The sequence below is a fragment of the Apostichopus japonicus genome, chromosome 6 (genome assembly GCF_037975245.1).
Source record: "Apostichopus japonicus isolate 1M-3 chromosome 6, ASM3797524v1, whole genome shotgun sequence".
NCBI lineage: Eukaryota > Metazoa > Echinodermata > Holothuroidea > Aspidochirotida > Stichopodidae > Apostichopus > Apostichopus japonicus.
The window spans coordinates 14,546,415-14,567,915 of record NC_092566.1 but is presented as its reverse complement, the minus strand read 5'-3'; the positions used below and the strand labels follow the sequence as shown (position 1 = coordinate 14,567,915).

At 37.6% G+C, this 21,501-nt stretch overlaps 1 protein-coding gene across 5 annotated transcripts in view; it reads left to right on the top strand.

The window, feature by feature from the left end:
• The window catches only part of LOC139969062 (uncharacterized), a 115,656-nt gene that overhangs the window by 68,423 nt on the left and 25,732 nt on the right, over positions 1-21,501 (top strand). For all 5 annotated transcript variants that reach the window (XM_071973807.1, XM_071973805.1, XM_071973806.1 and 2 more), the window contains 14 exons: positions 189-407; positions 1,925-2,052; positions 2,549-2,672; positions 3,761-4,006; positions 5,395-5,577; positions 10,567-11,082; positions 12,133-12,294; positions 13,069-13,230; positions 14,146-14,307; positions 14,644-14,853; positions 16,313-16,531; positions 17,843-18,079; positions 18,581-18,823; positions 20,275-20,502. In XM_071973807.1, the coding sequence (XP_071829908.1) occupies positions 189-407; positions 1,925-2,052; positions 2,549-2,672; positions 3,761-4,006; positions 5,395-5,577; positions 10,567-11,082; positions 12,133-12,294; positions 13,069-13,230; positions 14,146-14,307; positions 14,644-14,853; positions 16,313-16,531; positions 17,843-18,079; positions 18,581-18,823; positions 20,275-20,502 (3,039 nt within the window). The remainder of the gene's footprint in view (positions 1-188; positions 408-1,924; positions 2,053-2,548; positions 2,673-3,760; positions 4,007-5,394; positions 5,578-10,566; positions 11,083-12,132; positions 12,295-13,068; positions 13,231-14,145; positions 14,308-14,643; positions 14,854-16,312; positions 16,532-17,842; positions 18,080-18,580; positions 18,824-20,274; positions 20,503-21,501) is intronic.

Genomic DNA, 21,501 nt, shown 5'->3' with positions numbered 1-21,501 from the left:
CCAACCACATCACTTTTGGATCAGTGGTTGGCCTTAACATAGTTGTTTGAAAGGCTATTAGGCAATGAATGGGGAAACAGCCAGTCTTATATCCTGCATATAGTTACGACCCTACTCGGTGTCTCTTGACTCCAAGAGTGTTGTTTCTTTCACATGTTCACACTCGCTTCCCTATTGTCATTCTCAAGTGGTGACATGCAGTACTCTGGAATCATCTGATGCCCAATTGGATATCCAGCCCTTCTTCTGTCAAAGCCCTTCAGAGCCATTTGCTGGTTCATTGTGTGATATCCAGTGTACAGATCAATACACTTTAGAAACACAGCCGGGAAATACGAAGGCTTCCGTTGAATGTCTCTCCAATGGCCTGTGGGATTTAAATGTGGAGGAGACCTACACATGTATCGGTAAGTTCTAACTAGTATTTTGTTTTTTTCGTTTTTTGTACTTTCAAGCTACATTCAGATGTTCAATGACATGTGCATTGTTTTACTTGAAATGTTTGTGCACTTGTTAATTCCCGTAGTGCATCGTGGCTTCATATAAGCTAAATTAAAACTCTGATTATCCGAACCCCTATTTTCTGAAGCCCCGAATTTACCGAACTTGTTAATTCCCTTAGTGCATCGTGGCTTCATTTAAGCTACAGTAAAACCCTGATTATCCAAACCCCTATTATCCTCAGCCCTGATTTACCGAACCTGCAATCCGTTCATCAATGAAAAGTCTGGAGGCCTAGTGTTATTGATTCCAAGCACTGCACAGTACTCATATTTATATGTACAATGTAAATTTGTTAACTTACATAAAGATCAGCTTTCAAATTCTTTTGACAAAGCATGTATATTTTCATTAAAAAAATGCGCTCTGGAAAAGTTACCCGGTCGTGCAATGTGTGTGCTCTCAATTTTTTTGGCGTACAGTAATTTCGCTTACCTCAGGTAAATTATTCAAATAAGAAAGAGCATTATTTGGCCCAAGCTGAAACTACTTTCTCCCTTACTTTTCTTGCCAAGAACCTCTCAATTTGTCAGTGAAATTTCAGCCTGATGTGGGAATCAGTATTAGGCTAGGATAAAGCACTGACACCAGTGTTTCCTGTACTATAGTAAGAGGCCTATACAGTGGTAATATATAGACTACCTAACATGTGGTCTGAGTGGTGAAAGTACTCGGAAAAATCCCTTTTCCCAACCTCTCAAAATAAAACACAGATGCTCTCTAGTTGTATCAAAGAATCATTGATTAACATTGAAAATTTGGAAAAAAAGAACAATTAATATCTACCTGCAGAAAACTGTCAATGCTTCTCTTTCTCTACTCACTGATGACAAAATCCACTGGCTTTTAGCCTTCCTGGTAAATAGCCCAATTTGAGGGCCTGAAACAGAAGCAAGAGTCGGACAGTTATAACTGGATTCAATGATTTAATATTGTTATCTTCATGAGATTGTGTGTCTCTCGCTTTGCAGATAAAGTCTCACCATGTGTAATATACTGCCCTCCACTGATAACTGTCACTTGATTCAATGATTTAACAGTCACTGGATTCAATGATTTAACAGTCACTTGATTCATTGATTTAACAGTCACTTGAATCAGTGATTTAACAGTCACTGGATTCAATGATTTAATATTGTTATCTTCATGAGGTTGTCTCTCTCTCTTTTGCAGATAAAGTCCCACCACGTGTTATATACTGCCCTCCACCCATAACAGTCACTGGATTCAATGATTTAACAGTCACTTGATTCAATGATTTAACAGTCACTTGATTCAATGATTTAACAGTCACTGGATTCAATGATTTAACAGTCACTTGATTCAATGATTTAACAGTCACTTGAATCAATGATTTAACAGTCACTCAATTCACTAATGTAATATTGTTATCTTCATGAGGTTGTCTCTCTCTCTTTTGCAGATAAAGTCCCACCACGTGTGATATACTGCCCTCCACCGATAACTGTCACTCGCACCGATGTTACCAAGCCTGTCAGTGTTTATTTTGATTTACCTTTTGCGATTGACAACTCCAAGGAGGCTGTACAGGTGAGAGATTGTCATATATCCCATATTGAAGATTGTATTTTATAAACATTGGCTATCATTCAGGAAACAGTTCATGCAGACTATCGTATCAATCCCAATATTGGAAAAAAAAAGATATTTGGAAGAATGCCTGATTGAAATGGTCCAGAGGTGCTTTACCTTAACCAGTTTTGAATAGATGCCATCCCCAGTGGCTCCCTTCCCCTCCCCTACTATCCTTTACGCTCAGAAAAGGAAATGGAGATATTAGAAGGATATTGGTTACTTGTCGAATAATGGGATTATAGAAATCAATGTTGAATTGATTGCTCACGACGATGTTCTGCGTTTATTTATTTTTTTTAATATATTTTCCATCTCTTTTATTGACTCATTTGACATTTATACAAATAGACATGATAATTTTGTGAGTTCTTTAGTATAACAATACAACTCAATCATTGCCTAACAATTTATTATTTTCTTATCTTTCTGATTTTCTGCGTTTATATTGCAGCCTGTATTGACTCCGTCTGTGACCTCTCCCAGTGACTTTGATGCAGATACGACTATTAGCTGCTTATTTCAAGACTCTGCAGGCAACCAGAACAGTTTGTGTTCTATTGAAATCTCTGTGATAGGTGCAAAGTTAACTTACAACTTTTGATGTGATATTTAGAGCTTTGCTTGCTAGGATTAAAGGTGTTTAAGGGTTTGATGGTACCTAGCAAGCAGGCCATCACAGATATTTTTCTTGTATGTACTATGTACTGTGAATTCCAGAATTTACACCCATTTACCGGATAACAGGACCAAATATATCTAATTAATTGTAATGAGTGAAGAATGCCATAGTATGGTTGTGGCCAGTCTAACTTATGTATCATTTATTTACATCTCTGTAAACACTGATTGTAAGCTATTAAAACCGACCTGTGATCAATAAATAGCATACTTAGATAGTCAAATGTTGGTACGATGTTGGTAAGAGTGTACAGCGATGCACTGAGTTGTTCGTCAAACACAAACACAATACTGCAACAAACATGCCTTTGGCCTTTCCTTTTCGCATCTGTCCTTATTGGAGATGAGTTAAAGCTGCTTAAATATGCAGTCCTGGGATCATGTGCAGTATGCGAGGGAAAGAGCCGCTGGTGTGGGATTAATGTGAACTATTGTATACACATCTGACCCTGGGGATACCATTAAAGTGTATACTAAACAGAAAAACAGCTTGTAGTATGAAAAAAAATTATCATCTTTGGGTACAAAACATACTCAGCTGTCTAACAGCCAATCATAGTCATACTGTTTGAACCTTTGGAAACAAAATACCTGCAAGTAACCTTAAAGTTGTGTACATGAAAAATAATGTCAACTTTTTGGAATAGCCACGTTTGCAGTTGGGATTCTTCAGTCTTGTAGAAATGGAGTTCTTTAACAAAAACAAAATAAAGTCTTATTTAACTTAAACAAAAAAAAATCTTAAATAGGCCAGCTTTGACTTGCAGCAGGCAAAATGTAGTTTGAAATTACAGAACGAGTGTGTTTCTATATACTCAATCACTGGTTTGGAGTATATCTCATCCCATTTTATAAATTGCCTTATATTCTTTACATCTGAAAAGATAGCATTAATATACCCGCTCTTAATTTGTGTATCCAAGCATCTATAAGGAAACAAGCATCAAAGCACCTCATATTTCTTCAATCTCTTGATAATCGGTAGATGACGCCCCACCGATTATCGTCAGGCCGTGCCCTGCTGACATAGAGGTCACAGCTAGAGGGCTGCAGACGGCTGTAACGTGGGAGGAGCCCCTGTTTGAAGATCCGGGCGGTAAACACGTCGTCGTCTCGAATAATTTCAGCCCTGGAAATAAGTTTGGTGTGGGAAATTACCAAGTGGAATATACAGCCACAAACGAGATGACTGGACGACAGACGGGGTGCCAATTTACCGTTGATGTGACAGGTGAGGGGGGCAAGAGGAGGGCAGATGTAGAGGAGCTGGGGTGGTTGTTTGTTTGTTGTTGTTTTTGTTTTGTGTAAAGGTACATTTCACTGTGTTTATCAGGTTACAAACTACTTTGCATGACTTAATTCAGGAATATCCAGAAGGTAAGCTCGTTCCTAGTAAGTAACCCCAACTAACTAAAGCAGGGGAAAGTTATTACTGGTTTAAGTATTTAGCAACTGGTTTAATATGTAGCCATACCATGGTTATCAGGTATATTGATACATATTTATAGTGTTTAGTGTTTTTAGTGTTTAATTGTAATATCTTATATACAATAATAAATATCTTATACGTATCTCATATATGATAACTGCATGTGAATCCAGCATAGTTTTACAAATGACATGTTTGGGCTGCTGAATATGTTTACTTTTGCTGTCGGTGTTAGGTGTTTGCAATTTTCTGCTCATATCTAGATAATCTATTGAATTTTGCTTTGCATAAATATTAAACAAAGGTATTAAATCCTAGGGGTAGTTTAAGCTTTTTAGTTTTAGTTTTAGTTTGGACTCATGAAAGAGGAGAGGTTTAAAGTATGCAGCATGTACCATGGAATTTGCATGCAGTTCTATCATACCATTTTTGAGACATCGATAGCTTAAATTTGAAATGAATTTGCCCCACTATGTGAATTTGCAGCAAATAGGTTTGATATCTTAGTTTGCAGATTAACAACAAAATGTTAAATATGCATTGCTTTGCTTTGCTTTTCACTCTCTTTTTACCTTTACCAATTTACCAGTGAATGTAACATAGTCATATAAGTGAAAATCAAATGCAGATTGTGGACATTCAAAGTTTTGTAAATGTGTGATGACATCTATGACATCACACGTTGTTTGATACAAGAAAAATCAACAGATTTCAATTTTTCGTTTGTTTTTTATGGCAGTTGTACAAGGGAGCTGTTAGAGTCCAGCTCGCTGGTTGTACCAAGTTACCAACTCAACATTTTGAATCTATTTTTAGCAACGGCTCATAACTAAACTTGCATCTCTGATTGGTTGAATTCAAACTGGTGGGTTGGGGGAACTGTATGCCATTAATATTAAATGTGTAAATTGTCGGAAGACACTTTTCTCATTATCTGCAAATGTCCTTAATCACTCGCTAATTAACGCTTTTGGCAGGGAAATACTTGGCTAATATCTTAGTTTGCTGTTTTGTGAATGATATATGTAAAAAACTTGATGAACTTGTCAAAAAAGTGGAAAACAGCGACAAAACGCAAAATGCTGCTTTAAGTATCCAACTGATGGGGTACTAGCGACATGTTTAAGTATCTTGTTTCTTACCCCATGCATTAATTTGTCTATTTGAATTCTTCTCTGGTGTATTCACAGTGGAAGCCTGTGCACCCCTCGAGACTCCGGCTAACGGTGCTCTAGCCTGCCATGAATCTGGGGATGGTCAGATATGCGTCCTATCCTGCAAGCCTGGTTTCCGTGCACCTCCTACATCTCCAACGTCATTCTTCTGTGACTCCTCCGGGAAATGGCAGCCACCTCGAGCTGTGGACTGTGGATGTAAGTAACTTCAGTGTTAAAGCTTCATTTAATTCTCTTACACTAGTGATCCCCAGAGTAAGGACTGCTACATACGGCGACAGACAATTTAACTTTGCTGCTAGCAAGCTAAGGAATACACTGCCAAATAATATCCGTGATGCCAAAACATTAGCCACTCTTAAGAAATTACTTAAAACTCACTTTTTCTTTTTAGGAATTTCACTGTAAATCTATATTGTTTTTAAATAAAAAAAATTAAAAAAAAATCCTTATAGATACATATATATTTTTATATTAATATTCAAGCTGCGTCCATTTTATTTTTCGTATTCATATTTTAGGGGGGTTTGTCATTTTGTTACTTAAATTTACTTAAAACTCACTTTTTTCTTTGTAGGAATTTCACTGTAAATCTATATTGTTTTTAAATGAAAAAAACAATAAAAAATCCTTATAGATACATATATATTTTTATATTAATATTCAAGCTGCGTCCATTTTATTTTTCGTATTCATATTTTAAGGGGGTTTGTCATTTTGTTACTTAAATTTACTTAAAACTCACTTTTTTCTTTGTAGGAATTTCACTGTAAATCTATATTATTTTTAAAATTATTCCTTTGTTTATATATATATATATATTTTTTTTATTATCTCAATACATTACATGTATAGAGATATTGTAACAGTAAGTGGGACTTTCTCTTCTCTTAAAAATTTTTCAGCGTCTTCAAACAAAGTTCTTTTTCTCTGGAATTTCCAGAGCAAGAATATATCATATAGACCAACAAAAGTTACTATTTTTTATTCCAGAATTGTATCTCATTCTGTGACTTTTTCACCGATTTATGTCCAAATCGGGCCAATTTGGACTGAAAACACACTTTGGCACACCTGTTTTGCACACGCTCCAAAACTTATGTTTTATGAAAGAGAATAGAATAGAACTGTCTTTCAACAGTGGTATCGTCTAAGATAGGGTCCTATGTATTATATATTTTATTAAAATTTTAAACTTCCATTTGTTGTTTACAGGTAGGTATAAATAAGAATTTTACTACATGTATATGGCATTTAATGGCTTTTATTTGCTTTATTTGATGTTTAAATGATTTTTCTTTCTTAAAACAACACTGAGCTGCCGCCCCTACTTTTAGTAAAAAGGTCCGTTTTTGATGATTAAGCCCCGCCCCCAAGTCTGTTTTGTAGCAGATTGGCTATGACTCATAACAGCTACATGTTAGATATACGAAAATGGCTACCCTCGCGAACAATTTTCTGTTCTGTAGTTAGGTACGCGAGGTGTTAGTGTATTGCATGCTAATTACATTCTGTACTGCTGAATTCTACGTAACATCCATTTAAGGATAGTACTGGTGTAGTGTTCAACCGATTAACCTAATCGGAATCGGAATCGGTACGAATATTGCATAATCGGTACATAATCGGAATCGGTAAAAATTACGTGGAATACCAGTTATGTCATACCGATTATTCAAAAACATATGGAAGGTGAAAATATCATTATTCAAAAACATATGGAAGTTGAAAATATCAACTGATGAATTAGGTTTGTTCTTTTACTACGAAATATTAAAAAAAGGCACCCCCTATACGTCTTTCACAGTGTATACTTTCATCAAATTAGGCTGCCAGGGTCGCCGATTTTGCTTCCTTCGTGGTTATTGGCTGCATATTTCTTGGCACAGTAAGCATAGCAGCAATAGCAATTTCGCGAATTCAGGAATGTGCTGGACAGGGAGGAAATAAGCGGGGGCAACGGGCGATTCACCCTCGCAAGTGCTAAAAAGCCCTCCTAAAGCACAATTACGAGTGCGAAAAAGAAAAATGAAATATAAAAAAATCGCCCTCTTTATATCAGGTGTCTGTGTAAAATTAATTGTGACATGCGTTTGCTTTAGCTAGGAATTGCAGTTGCATCGCGAATCGCGCAAACAGTTTTCTCACCCCGCATCAAAATTTGAAGCAGTGCGAGAGGGTCGCGCACAATCACCGGGAACTTCCCGTGGTAAATTACGGCCTGCAGTACCAGCGAAAATAACCTAAAATCCTCACAAATCTCCGACCAGATAGTAGCCTTACTTCACACTAAATCAACTGCATGGAAATCTAAACTTGACATCTGTTTATTCGCTCTAGTTGTGTCGCAAATAAAAACTAAAAATATCCACAGAAACTGCAATCTTCGACCACATGTTAGCCTAACAACCACACTAAGTCAATGGGAAATGTAGCCTAACCATCGGTTTGCAAAAAAAAAAAAAAAAATTGCGTAGCTTAGTTTACAACTTTCAATTTGCTGGAAATCGGCATTTGTTTGGAAGGTAATGTAAGTGATATGTCTTATAGAGGGAATGTTATATTTTATATTGGAGTAGTTTCTAGTTGTTATTATTTCTTTACATCAATCTGGTATTACATTTTAGAGTAATTTTAAACAAGTTACGATGGTACAATTTGCTTTTCAGTTTGATTGGCCTAAGCTTACACATTCTAATTGAACCTGAATGGAGTTATACAGGTAATGAATAGGTATGTTTAACTTCAAGTTCGTAACATTTCTATTTGTTCATAAACGGTATAATACTGAAAATAAGTAAAAAATAATGTCGGAATGAAGGCAATATGTCATTAAAATTTACACTTTGGTAAAGATTGCAGATGGATGGTTTGTCTGAGATACTTTTTGAGATGGATATTTTGAGTAACTATTCGTAGCCCATTTCAAGCCATTAACAGGTGACATTCACGTCGAGGTGGTTAGGCCATTCGCTTAGCACAGTGCTGACTAGGTAGGATGTCATATCTCCGTATTTTGGAAATTTAAAAAAAAAAAATTTCTTTCCGAGAAACTCCAGAGGTAATTTGGTACATACAAAATGATACCTTAGAGCCTTGTATAACAACGAAGCAAAAGGAAACTGGGGAAAATCACAACAATAATTGTTTCTGTCAAACTTTATTGCCGATTTCGTATAAACGGGATATTTTCTCATTTTCAAATAATCGGAATCGGTACGATTATGAAAAAATATTCAGTAATCGGTATTTTCTGTTATGCATAATCGGTTGAACACTATAATGGTGTTCAGGTAGCTTTTCAGAGCAAGGGCCATGATAAGTTTGTTTGATTGCCCTTCATGTATTTTGTATAATTACGTATACACATTCTTGTATTTCTGAAGGCTACTTACTGTAGGCCTAGTGCAATTTAAAAATATATATATATATAGGGCACTAGGCCTATTAGGCTTTCAATGATAGCCACATTAGCATTGTACTGGTGTTCAGACAGCTTTTCCTAGGAAGGACCAGGGTAAGTTTGTTTGATGGGTACGTATAAAAGAGGAGCCGGCCATAGCATCACAACTTTGATAAGACTATAAAAATTGTATAAGGTTATGTTTTATTTATAAGGATATAGGCCTAAGATGTATAAGGTTATAAGAAGTATGTTTAGCTTTCTTTTGAACCTGTAATGTTTGACATCAAATGTACAAAGAATTAAAATAAAATAACAAAATGGAGAGGAACTGAGGTGGCTATTAGGGGAAGAGGAGGCCATGCACCCATCACTTGCATATAAAAACTTGTAATCTTCTTTTACATTATTTTTTCCAAGTCATAAATCCATGAAATCTTCATGTCCGAAAAATTGAGATGGAAAAACGTGGGTTGTTTTGATATCTAGAAGTGGACACAGTTTTGATGGTAGTCACCACTACAGTCTACAGTAACATACAGTAGGTCAATAGGCCTAGCTCTCAAGGCAGGCATCAAGAATATGGTCGAGTTGTTCGCCTCTTCTAATTTGGCTGTTGTCATTGACATCAAACTATATGACCAAAAAGTCCAACAGAGACTGACCTAAGATGAAGGATACCACATGAAAAACAAGTTCTTAAATATTCTATGACATTACTAAACCTTGCAACGTCGTTCTTTCGACTAACAGGCAATGAGCGCTAAAGGCAAGACTAGCAGGATAAAGTGTAACCTGCAGAGACTATTCGTGGCAAAGTAGCAAAAATGCAAGTTATATATTTGTTGTACCATGATTGATATTGATAATTGTAGAGACAGAGCAAAGATTTGAAATTAGGAATCAAAATTAAAACTTCCAGTATTGAGATACTGCATCATTGGTGCTCTTGTTAATATTTAAGCTGTGTCAATTTTATTCTTCCTATTTATATTTAAAGGGTTTTGTCATATTGTTGTCATTGTAAAGCGCTCTTGAACATGCTTAAGCATGAAAAGAGCGCTATGTAAATTTGGTAAAATAATAAAATAATAAGTTGTAAGCGTTTGACTGCAGTTATGAAATGATATTCTTCTACTCCTATTTAAAGACGTCTGATGGTGTTTACTTTATAGAAATATTTCTCTCCCAACTGAGTTGTTTGCCTGCAATAGAGTTTTAACGCATTGCATGATATATAGTTCCAAATGAAGGGTCACATTAAACATAACTGTTAATACAAGATTTGAATCACTATAAATCACAGTGGGTAGCTACTGTCAATATGTTCAACCAGTCTGTATATGACACAAGTCTGTCTGTATGTCTGTCTGTCAGCTGCGATAATTTTAAATACTTTTGTGCTTTGCAAGCTAGCTAAAATCTTAGAAATAAGTAGAGGTATTGGTCATGGTAATGTGACTACAGGGGAGTATGGTCCTTCGGGGTATTTGCGTCTGTGTGTTGGGCCCTAGTAATTCTGAATTTTACCAAATACTGGTGGGACAACAAGGAACAATTTGTTCCATTCTTAGGCCTTTTGTCAGAGTCACTGGTATGTGAGTACTTATACTGAAATATGATTTTAAGAAGAGCAATTTATTTGTGAGCTCTGTGTACTACTTTTAACTCTTTCTCCATTCATATTCCTACCAAGCCCTGTTTCAATGTTTTCTCACTATATCCAATGATTCTGATTCGGATATTATCAAGTGCCAATTTCCTTATTTCATCGCTGTTTCCAGCTCGTAGCAGACCACCCCGTTCCACACTTCCTGTCAAGGCAATGTACGACGCCGAAGATTGCAGCAAGTCAGGTCAAGCCCCTCAGATAGCCTCAGCTTTCCTCGAGCACCTATTACGAACCCAATTTGCGGACCTTTGCTCCTCGTCGAGTGGCTGCTCCTTCACAGATATCAAAGTGACCTGCGGTCCGGTATCCTCCAGTAGGAGGTCAAGAGGCAGGGATAGGGGTAAGCGGCAGGTGGAGGATGAAACAATCTTTGCCTGGCAGTTTGAATTTGAATTGGGAGTCGCTGTCGACGACAGCGAGTCAGTCTCCGATGAGAGCGCCGTCCAAGCAGCGAATGCCACCCTTCTCGGATATGCAAACGATCTCGAGAGTTTCCTACCACCCGTGTTGGAGTTTCCAGAAGACGTAGGTGGCAATGCAGCCGCCTTCGAGAATCCTTTGGATGTCGAGACCGTCAGACTGACATGTTCCGATGGTGCGGTTCCCAACGTGGAGAACACAGAGTGTGGTGAGTGAATATTAAATTATCTTTAAATATCAGTCCCACAGTTAAATGATCCATCAATGACAACTGTTTTTAAAAGATATTTGGATGGATGGCCCAATGTTAGACATCACAATTCACAAGGGAAATGATGAATGAACTTGGTATCGCACCTCACACTGCTATGCAAACTCGGCAGAATGCTAGCATAAATGCGGAGATGTACGCAGCAAGGTTTGGTACAGAGAACTGTGGGTTAACTTAAGTATGCTACTTGCAATTGTAAATTAAAAGGTATGGAAGTTATGGAGTTAGAAAAATACCACAAACTAAATTGAACAAGAAGAATTCCACAGGGCATCTATCAATCAAAACAATGCTTTATAAAGGGGAGGCATAGTCTGTGGGTGGCCTTCTGTCACCATGCCAAATTTGATCTCAAAATTCCTCATTTTATAATGAGCAAACTTTTCATTTAAATTTGAAAGAGAGAAAGAAAACAAAAACAGTTACATTTAACCTACAATTTTGGCATCGTACATATGACGTATTGCATTAAAATGAGGTACAAGTTTACCTCCTCATATTGACCTCATGTTCTAACGTGAGGGCGTTGTGGTCAAGTGGTTAAGGCAGTGGACTTGTGATCTAAGGATTACAGGTTCAAGTCCTGGCCAGATCATTGCGTTGTGTCCTTGGGCAAGGCACTTTATCTGCCATTGCCTCTCTTCACCCAGGTGTATAAATTGGGACTTGCGAGGCAACTTGTAAATATAGTTGCGTGTGCCGGTTTGTGGCTGCACCCTATGGGAAGTCCCCCCGGAGGACACGTGGTTGTGGTGCATTGTGGTGCCCCAGGAGATATTGATTGAATTGTGCACACTTTGGTGTGTAGGTATGACAAGTGTCCAATGACCAGGGTTAAGTTGTAAAGTCAGAGGGCTTTGGCCCTGAACAAGACTGTAAACCTAAATTATAATAAATAATAATGATAATAATAATAATAATAAATCATAAGAATAGTAATAATAAATAATAATGATAACATAGTTTTACTTGGATCTTTACCTGCAGTGGCCTGCGTGGCTGGATCTTACTTTGATGACAACCAGGAGAAGTGTGTGCCGTGCCCTGCAGGCAGCTACCAGGATGAGGAGAGGCAAACAGGCTGTAAGCTTTGTCCCGACGGTACAAATACCGACGGAGAAGGTGCTAAGGGATTGGATGAATGTTACGGTAAAATATTTAGTTTAGTCTGTTGTCATTTTGTAACAATTGCCAGGGTGGTGAAGGTTATAAGGTCACATGGATAACAGAAATCCACAGTGTACATAAATTGAATTAGTTGAAAAAGCAAAAAAGTAAACACTGACTGTAGGTAAATACAAAGGTTTTGTTCCTATATCAAACTTGATTGATTTTGTTGCCATAAAAGTGAATGCAAGTTTGTTGCGAGAGGGGAGGAAGGAAAGGGGGGGGAGGTACAAATGGCTCTTTCAAATGGTTAAGAGAGGAGTATCACGTCTCCAAAATATAAAATTATGCATGCCTTGGAATTTGCTCTAAATCATTTATTTACTTCAGTTTTAAACGTTATAATTAATGTCAGGAAGAAGTTCTTTGAAATTTTTGCATAATGGAAGCTGAAGACAAAAAAAAATGGCATAATTAAATTTAGATGCTGGTTATACTTCTAAAGCCTTCTTTTAGTTTATGAATTGTTTAAATTTTGCACAAAACATAGTAAACCTTTCTATTATATAGCCTCAAATAAGACTGCAATTCAACAAAGGATAAACTTGTTTTGGATATTTTTTGGTTAATTAATATATTTCAAATGAAGATTGAGAATCTATTGATGATATATGCAACTGCACATAACCTTTAGTATCAGGTAGTCTGATGAAACTGGTGACATTGATGATTGTGCCTTCAAGAAAAAACAAATAAGGAGAAAAAAGTGTAGATTGAAGTTTGTCTTTTCTTTTTTTTTACCTAATGTTTATTCAGAGCTTTGTCCACCTGGAAGTTCCTCATTGGATGGTCTGTTTAGTTGTGGACAGTGTGAAGTAGGATTCTACCAGCCTTTAGCTGGTCAGACCAGCTGTATTAGCTGCCCAGATGAACTCAGTACGCCGTCTCTGGGAGCAACAGACCTAGCCCAATGTACAGGTATTTTATTTTAAGGTGTACACGGAATATTGAATTCAGTCAGAATTTGAAATGATACCGTCGAGAGGAAGATTGAGTTTGACTGTATAAATGAAAGAAGAAGATATTCTTAGCACCCTGGTGAATTTTGCCTGCAATTCCTACATTGGGTGTGCATATCAAAGGAACACCTAACCTCAGTTATTAGATGTGTGCATCTATGACATCACACCTGTTTGCTTCAACTTCACTTTTTGTACAAGACATTTTCAAGTGCAAATGTTTTTTTTTTTATCTTGACAACCATGCATAGGAATTGAATGCAGATATCATCAGGATGCTTAATTGAATATGTTAGAATATTTGCCTCTAGACTTACATCCATTCAAGTGTTAGTTTGTTATGTATTTAGGTCTTCAAGCTAACTGCCTGTCATTACCCTTAATATCATTTGCTCCTATGTATTTTTTTTCTGTGTGTGTGACCAATGTTAATTGTGCTTGTTAGTCTGCATAATGCAGTGTAAACTGCAATTGTCTATACAAATAACTTAAAAGTTACTTGTGTGTGTGTGACCAATGTTAATTGTGCTTGTTTGTGTGTAAACTGCAGTTGTCTATACAAATAACTTAAAAAGTCAAACTGTGCAACAGTCGATGTATATATGGTACACTAGGGAGTAGCAATTATTATGCTTGTTTCCTAGGTTAGAAAATAATATGATAAGTGATATAAAAGATGAATTACTGTAAAGTTTTTTCTCTTTCTGGAGTTGTCACAACATTTACCCACTAGATGTACTTATAAGGAGGGTAAGGGGGATGGAGGGGAGGAGGGTGGGGCTTTATAGGGAAGGATGAATATAACAGAACTGACATAAGTAACAGAGTGAACATGTTTATTTCATTTCATGTTAATTCTGATCATCCTCAACAGAACCTTGCCCATCTGGCAGCTATTCTGCATCGGGTTTAAGTCCATGTACCCTTTGCCCTCAAAGGTATTACCAACCAAACGTAGGACAACGGTTTTGCTTGATCTGCGACGGACGACAAACAACAGAATCTGCAGGCAGCACCAGTCAGGCACAATGCATTGGTAGGCGATAAGAGAATTGTGGTACTCTTCGTTAGTCATTCATGGTCTTGGATCTTACATGTTTTTTTTTCATTTTTGAACTTTGTTCAATAGTGTATACACAACAGTTGAAAGTTTAACCAGTTTAGTGCAAAATGAAGCATAACTTAGTTAGTAATTTTGCTTTTTTACATAATTAACTAATTTCCTTCTTCAAAACATGTGTTGTTGGTTATAAATGATGCTTAAATAGGGTCTGTTTCTTTCCCAAAGGAGAACTCCAATTTAAAGTTTAAGCTTGTAATATTTGTTCTTATATTATAAATTAAAGTGCTCTTTTTCTTTGGGGGGTCATAGATGTAGATCACTGCTCCAGCAGCCCTTGCCTAAACAGCGGTAGCTGTGAAAATCTCATCCAGGATTATTTATGTAGCTGTATCCCTGGATTCATCGGCAGTAACTGTGAGATAGAGATTGACGAATGCGAAACCCAGCCTTGCCAGAATGGGGCAACGTGTTTGGATGGAGTGAACTCGTTTTCATGCACATGCACTGAAGGCTACACAGGTTAGTGGTATGAATGATATTTAGGTTAGCAAACCACAGAGCTGACAACTTATGGGAATTTCCCCTAGTTTGTATCGAATACTATAGTTAATGTTTAGTATGATTTGTTCCCGTAGAAAAACAGGATTCCAAGAGTCTGCGATAATGGTAGGCTTATCGATGCATTGAAAAGAAAGAGCTGCAATAACAGACTGACGGCAAGCTGACCCAATTTAACCCTTAGAGTCATCCCAATAGCATCGTAACTGCAGTTTCATTGATTTGGTTTTCTTTAGCAAAGTGTAAATTGGTTCATACAGACCAACGAGCATTTGTCTTAAACTATATGAGAACTTGTTTGTAATTTGAGGCATGCATTGGCCTTGTATGTAAAATGCTGGTGTTTTAAAGTGAACTAGGAAAATAGTGAAAGTGTTTGTAAATGTTGGCAAGCTCTGATAACAATCAGAAAGTTACATTCACCTGTCTGAGAACTACAAACATGATGTGAGCCTCACTCTGGAATAAATTCTCTAGTCTGTTTTGGTAAGTACTGTAGAACCTCTGATGTACAGTCAGTTGTTGCCTGTGACAATTACTGGTGCAAAACAAGTTTTGCTGTTCGTTTTGACTGCTAAATGAAGAAAAAATGAAAAAAAGAAGAAATGATTGATATTCATTTCCTGCACATTAATTCTGCTGAAAAACATGCTGAGCATAATTACCAAGGAACAAAAGCGACCCAACTTGGCTGTTTCTGTTCGTGGAGGAAATGCTTTATTATTGGCATGGGTATGGTGACGATGTGAGTTTTGTTTCTGTAAGTGGCTCAAAGTAATGTGATGCTCACTGTGAAAATTTTCTATGTGTGATAACGTTTTTTCCTACTTAGGAGATTTGCTGATACTGCTGTCAAATTTTTTGTCGAAAGGATTCATTTCAAAATTATTCATGGTATTACAATTGGCATATGTACTCAGGGATGTGCCCAGGATTTCCTGAGTGTCAAGTATACTGATCGCCGTCCTGGGGGAGGGGTCTTAGGGGGAGGGGGTGTTCCCCTCCTCTTTGAGAAATTTTTGAAGGTGCTCAGATGCTTAATGTTGGCACTTGTGTAGCTTTTTATGCACAAGTACTAGTTTTGCTAACAATTTACATTTTTTAATTTTTTTTTTAGTGAAATATATTGCATACCTGGTAAAAGTTATTAGCTTGTTAAAAAGAGATTTTACAAGGGACCGATTGAGAGCCGTAAGTAATGTTTCTCGCATGCGTAACTGATGCATTATTAGTCTGTATGATTTTGGCATAGGCTAGGCCCAATTTATGTTGAATATATTGTTAGGAATGTCGGGATTTTAGATGAAAAAAGTAAGTAATTTTTAGTGCTGGGCGTGGCGGCCCAGTGCCGCCAAGCGTGGGCACATCGATCCCTGTTTACTGATAACTATACATGGTTCTACTTTGTTCATCTTCTTAGGGCCAGACTGCTCCGTCGACATCAACGATTGTGAGCAGAATCCTTGTCTAAATGGAGGGACATGTCAAGATGGCTTGTCTTCGTTTGTCTGCTATTGCCAACCTGGATTTGAGGGTAACCTCTGTGAGACAGAGAGAGACCCGTGCAGTCATCAACCGTGCCATAATGGAGGTTCTTGTGAGGCGGCAGGTCACGAATATCAATGTCGTTGTGCCACAGGTGAGAGATAACACCACAGGGAAAGGTCGGGAGAATGTCAATTAAAATACTTGAAAAGTCAGCGTGTCGATAGAAGGTAATATATAGTTTGTATGGCAGGTGAGAGATGACAGACAGATGGAAAGATACGAGAAGACAAGAAAAGACAAGATAAGATGGGAAAAGATAAGACAAGATAGGAAAAGATAAGATAAGGCATAGGAATAGAAAGATAAGATAAGGCATAGGAATAGAAAAGATAAGGAAAGACAAAACAAGAAAAGATAACACAAGATAAGACAAGATAGGAAAAGAACAGACAAGATAGGAAAAGACAAGACAGACAGACTAACCGGATGAGACGAGACATGACATGATAAGACAAGATAGGAAAAGAAAAGACAAGGGAAGACAAGGTAGGAAAAGACAAGAGAAGATAAGATAAGGAGATAAGGAAAGCCAAGATAGGAAAGAGAAGATAAGAGAACAGAAAAGACAAGGAAAGAGAATATAAGAAAGATAAGACAAGATAGGATAAGACAAGGTACGGTAAGACGAAAAAGGATAAGACAAGGTAAGAGAATACAAGATAGGACAAGACAAGGGAAGACAAGATAGGAAAAGACAAGACAAAATAGGAAAAGAAAAGATAAGGCAAGATAGGATAAGACAGAAGACAAGGTAGGAAAAGACAAGGTACTGCAAGACCAAAAAGGATAAGACAAGGTCCTGTAAGACCAAAAAGGATAAGACAAGGTACTGTAAAACCAAAAAGGATAAGACAAGGTTAGAGAAGACAAGATAGGACAAGACAAGAGAAGACAAGGTAGGGCAAGAAAAGAGAAGGTATTACAAGATAAGAGAAGACAAGATAGGAAAAGAGAAGAGAAGACGCATCATCTTGTCTATTTAAACTTCTAGAAGCTGTCGGTATAGGACGAGGCCTATGTTGGCTGAATTACACCAATCACACGATTTGCCTTTCTAACTTTGGCTTCAATATGATGTTTATCTTCCTTACTTGCATTCACAAACCTTGATACCAAATTCCATTTCCTTACCCCACAAATAACAACAGAGGAAGAATCTTCTTATTAACATTGAATTTGTTCATCAGGTTTGGAAAATTTCATTGAAAGTGTTTTAAAAAATCTTTGGTGGTTGTTCAAATCTTAAGATGAATGTATGGCAGAAAGTAGGAAATGATTAAACATTTTAAACAATGTAGAAAGTTTTAGTTATTCCAAATGAAAATTCTTAAAAAGTCCATGTCTTCTTTAAATTAATGCTATGTTTCTCTTTTTTCGATTTCTAATACCTTGTTCTGGACAGGTTTTACAGGCATAAACTGTACCAGCAGAGTACCAGCCTGCAGTAGAAACCCTTGCAACAACGGTGACTGCGTCGATACAGAAGGAGACAGCTACCGGTGTAACTGTTACACTGGATTCACTGGGCAACATTGTGAGGACAAAATTGACTACTGCGATGAATTGCTCTGTGATAATGGTGGAACCTGCTCACAGACTAGAGGAGGAGCAACATGTATCTGTCCCATTGAATATGCAGGTTGGTCATCGGGAGTTCAATCTAGTTAGCACATCTTTAATTGCCATGAATCTCAGCCAGTTTAGCGGCCCCCTACCTACTACTGATATGATGACATTTAGTAACATCATGCCACACTGACAGGAACGAATTGCTTTGCTTCATAAATCCTCAAGACAGCTATGAAGTGATATTGGTATTAAAGGGGGCCATTGAGTTTATTGAGTTTATCCACCCACTGGTAATGTTATCAAGTATAATCAAGCTAATATATACTTTTCTGTCCATTATTGCATCGCTTATGTAATTGCACTGCTTTAGTTGTTGATGTGAAGAAGAGAGACAGGTCCCCCCATACCCTTCATAATGGAAACTGGGTTTTCTCTAATCGTTAAGATCATTTTACAAATTAATCGCCCAGAAGTGTCTTATGGATTAAATGATGTACTTAAAAAGGCTTAAATATCAATTTCTGCCCCCCCTGCATTATGCTGCAATTGTATTCTTTTCTTCTATCCTCAGGAGAAACTTGTGGTCATAGGAGAACCATTTGTGATGATGAGAGATGTGAGAATGGAGCTACTTGCAACCTCTTAGAGATAGCTGGCCAAAGAAATGAATATGCATGTGATTGTGTACCGGGTTTCACTGGCCGACACTGCGAGACAAACCTAGACGAGTGTGCTTCCGCACCATGCTCAATCCACGCTGATTGCCTGGATTCAGTAAATGAATACAGGTGTGAGTGCCACGGTGGATATGAAGGTTAGTGTTGGTAAATGAGTACAGGTGTGAGTGCCACGGTGGATATGAAGGTTAGTGTTAGTAAATGAAAACAGGTGTGAGTGCCAAGGTGGATATGTAGGTTAGTGTTAGGAAATGAATACAGGTGTTAGTCTCGCGGTGGATATGTAGGTAGTGTTAGTAATGAATACAGGTGTTAGTGCCACGGTGGATATGATGGTTAGTATTAGTAAATGAGTACAGGTGTGAGTGCCACGGTGGATATGAAGGTCAGTGTTAGTAAATGAGTACAGGTGTTAGTGCCACAGTGGATATGTAGGTTAGTGTTAGTAAATGAATCCAGGTGTGAGTGTGAGAGGTTAGTGTTAGGTTGTGTTCAATGTCAAAATGACCTTGGTTGATTCTTATTATTACTGTACTCCAGTAGAAAATGTATGTTAAGATTAGTGAGTAGGGGAGGGTCTTTTTGTGTGTCTTGATATTATCACTGTTTATGAGTTCATAAAAAATGTTTATTCAGTAGCAAGGGCATGTATGTTCACTGGACACAATTAACCCACAACCTTGCTAGGGGAAACATCCACAAGAAATAATGTATTTGTTTCTGAAGGATATATGGGTAAGGAAGTGAGTTCTTTTGTTCATGGAAATGCACTTTCTATAGAATAAATCCTTGAAAGCTATATATGGGTATATATGGGTAAGGAAGTGGGTAAGGAAGTGAGTTCTTTTGTTCATGGAAATGCACTTTCTATAGAATAAATCCTTGAAAGTAGGCATAAAGTGTTGACGACAACAGCAGACTGAATATTCATGAGGGGATCAATTGCGAACAAATTTACACATCTGAATCCAGCAGGGTGATTTTAAAACAGTTCCTCAGGTATAGCTTTGGTTGTATTGAAGTTACCGTCTGTAAGTCCTCTGAGGGTACCAGATTTTTTATTTATTTATTAATTGATAACTTTGTGTGAAGATTATGCTCCTTCTCCTTCTTCTTCTTCTCCTTCTCCTTCTCCTTCTCCTTCTCCTTCTCCTTCTCCTTCTCCTCCTTCTCCTCCTCCTCCTTCTTCTCCTCCTTCTCCTCCTTCTCCTCCTCCTTCTCCTCCTTCTCCTCCTCCTCCTCCTCCTCCTCCTCCTCCTCCTCCTCCTCCTCCTCCTCCTCCTCCTCCTCCTCCTCCTCCTCCTCCTCCTCCTCCTCCTCCTCCTCCTCCTCCTCTGGTTTGGCTGTGTTCTCTGCCAAGTCTCAGGTTTAGTCTCTGTATCAGTGTGTCTGTGTCAAACGTTGAGAGGTATCAATTCAATATGCATATATCAGTTACATTAATTTGTTTTCAACCCTTCTCACCTTGTCAGTGGATTGCTATCTTGTTTTCATTGCCAGTTTTTCAAAAAAATTAAACCGACTTTCGAAAGATTTAAGTTTCAGAATATTTTTCTTTAACGGGAATAACCTGCGTTGCACATTTCAGGCGTCCATTGTGAAACAGAAATCGATGAGTGCGAGCCAGGACCTTGTGCAAGCGGCTCGACTTGCTTGGACGAAATCGATGGGTTCAGATGTTTGTGTCGACCGGGCAAGACTGGACCACTCTGTGTCGATAGCATAGACTACTGCAGAAACGCAACCTGCTTACACGGGGCTTCCTGCATCAACCAGGAGCTTGGATATCTGTGCATGTGTTTTGATGGTTATTCAGGTAAATATGATATTAGGGGTTATACGACTCTCTCTTCAATGTGAACCATTCTCGGATTACAACATTTGTCACTTTACATTACGATCTTCCCTGCCTATAGCAAATACCGTACCTCCCGAGGCCCCTGTTCTTGGCTCAAAACAGGGCAGATTGAATATTTACCCGAGTTGGTAATGCTAGCCATACCGGAACGCTCCGCTGAAAATTCATGATTAAACACACAGTGTATTATTTCAGTGGTCAAGCCAAACTTGTCTTTACACATAGGAAAGTAGTGTTAGCCATTAGAGCACTTGTGTTTACAATCATACAGGTGACTGGTCAAGTAAATAGGTGCGCTCAAGGATGAATCCTTATGGCAGTATTTGGGGTAGTTTATGCTATCAAGTAACAAATTATTAATGCTCGAGTGAATTTGAGGAGGACTGTTCTTCTATAGGCGGGCTTGACCGTTATGTAATCCAAGAATCATTTGGGATGACTATCAATTTAAACTGGACAAGGTGGGGTTGGGGGGGGGGGGTATTGAAGATAGTAAACCTTTAGAAATGAACCATCACTTAAATTCAGTACAAATTCAATTGATGATTTATCATTCTTATTTATTATTATTTATACTTCATGTATTTATCAAATCAGTGGTGCTTTATGAGTAAGGTGATGAGTATTTTAACGGAAGTCATATCATTTATTATTATAGAAAACATAGCATGTATAAGAAGACAGAAATATTCACTTTTTCACTGAAATGAAAGAAACCAGAGAGGAAGGAAGTTTTAGGGAAACTTTACTAATTCTGGCTACCTACTAACAATGGAATAGAATTAAAAACAATACCCACCACACACGCAAGCAGTGACTGTTATTGCGTTTGTATTACCAGTAGCGGAGACAGTAAAAACACAATATACAGCAATACGTAGGTTCATAATTGCAACTTTATTCTTTTCTTCTGACTGAAATTCCAGTCTGTTCTTGTGGTTTGTGTTTTTTATGAAC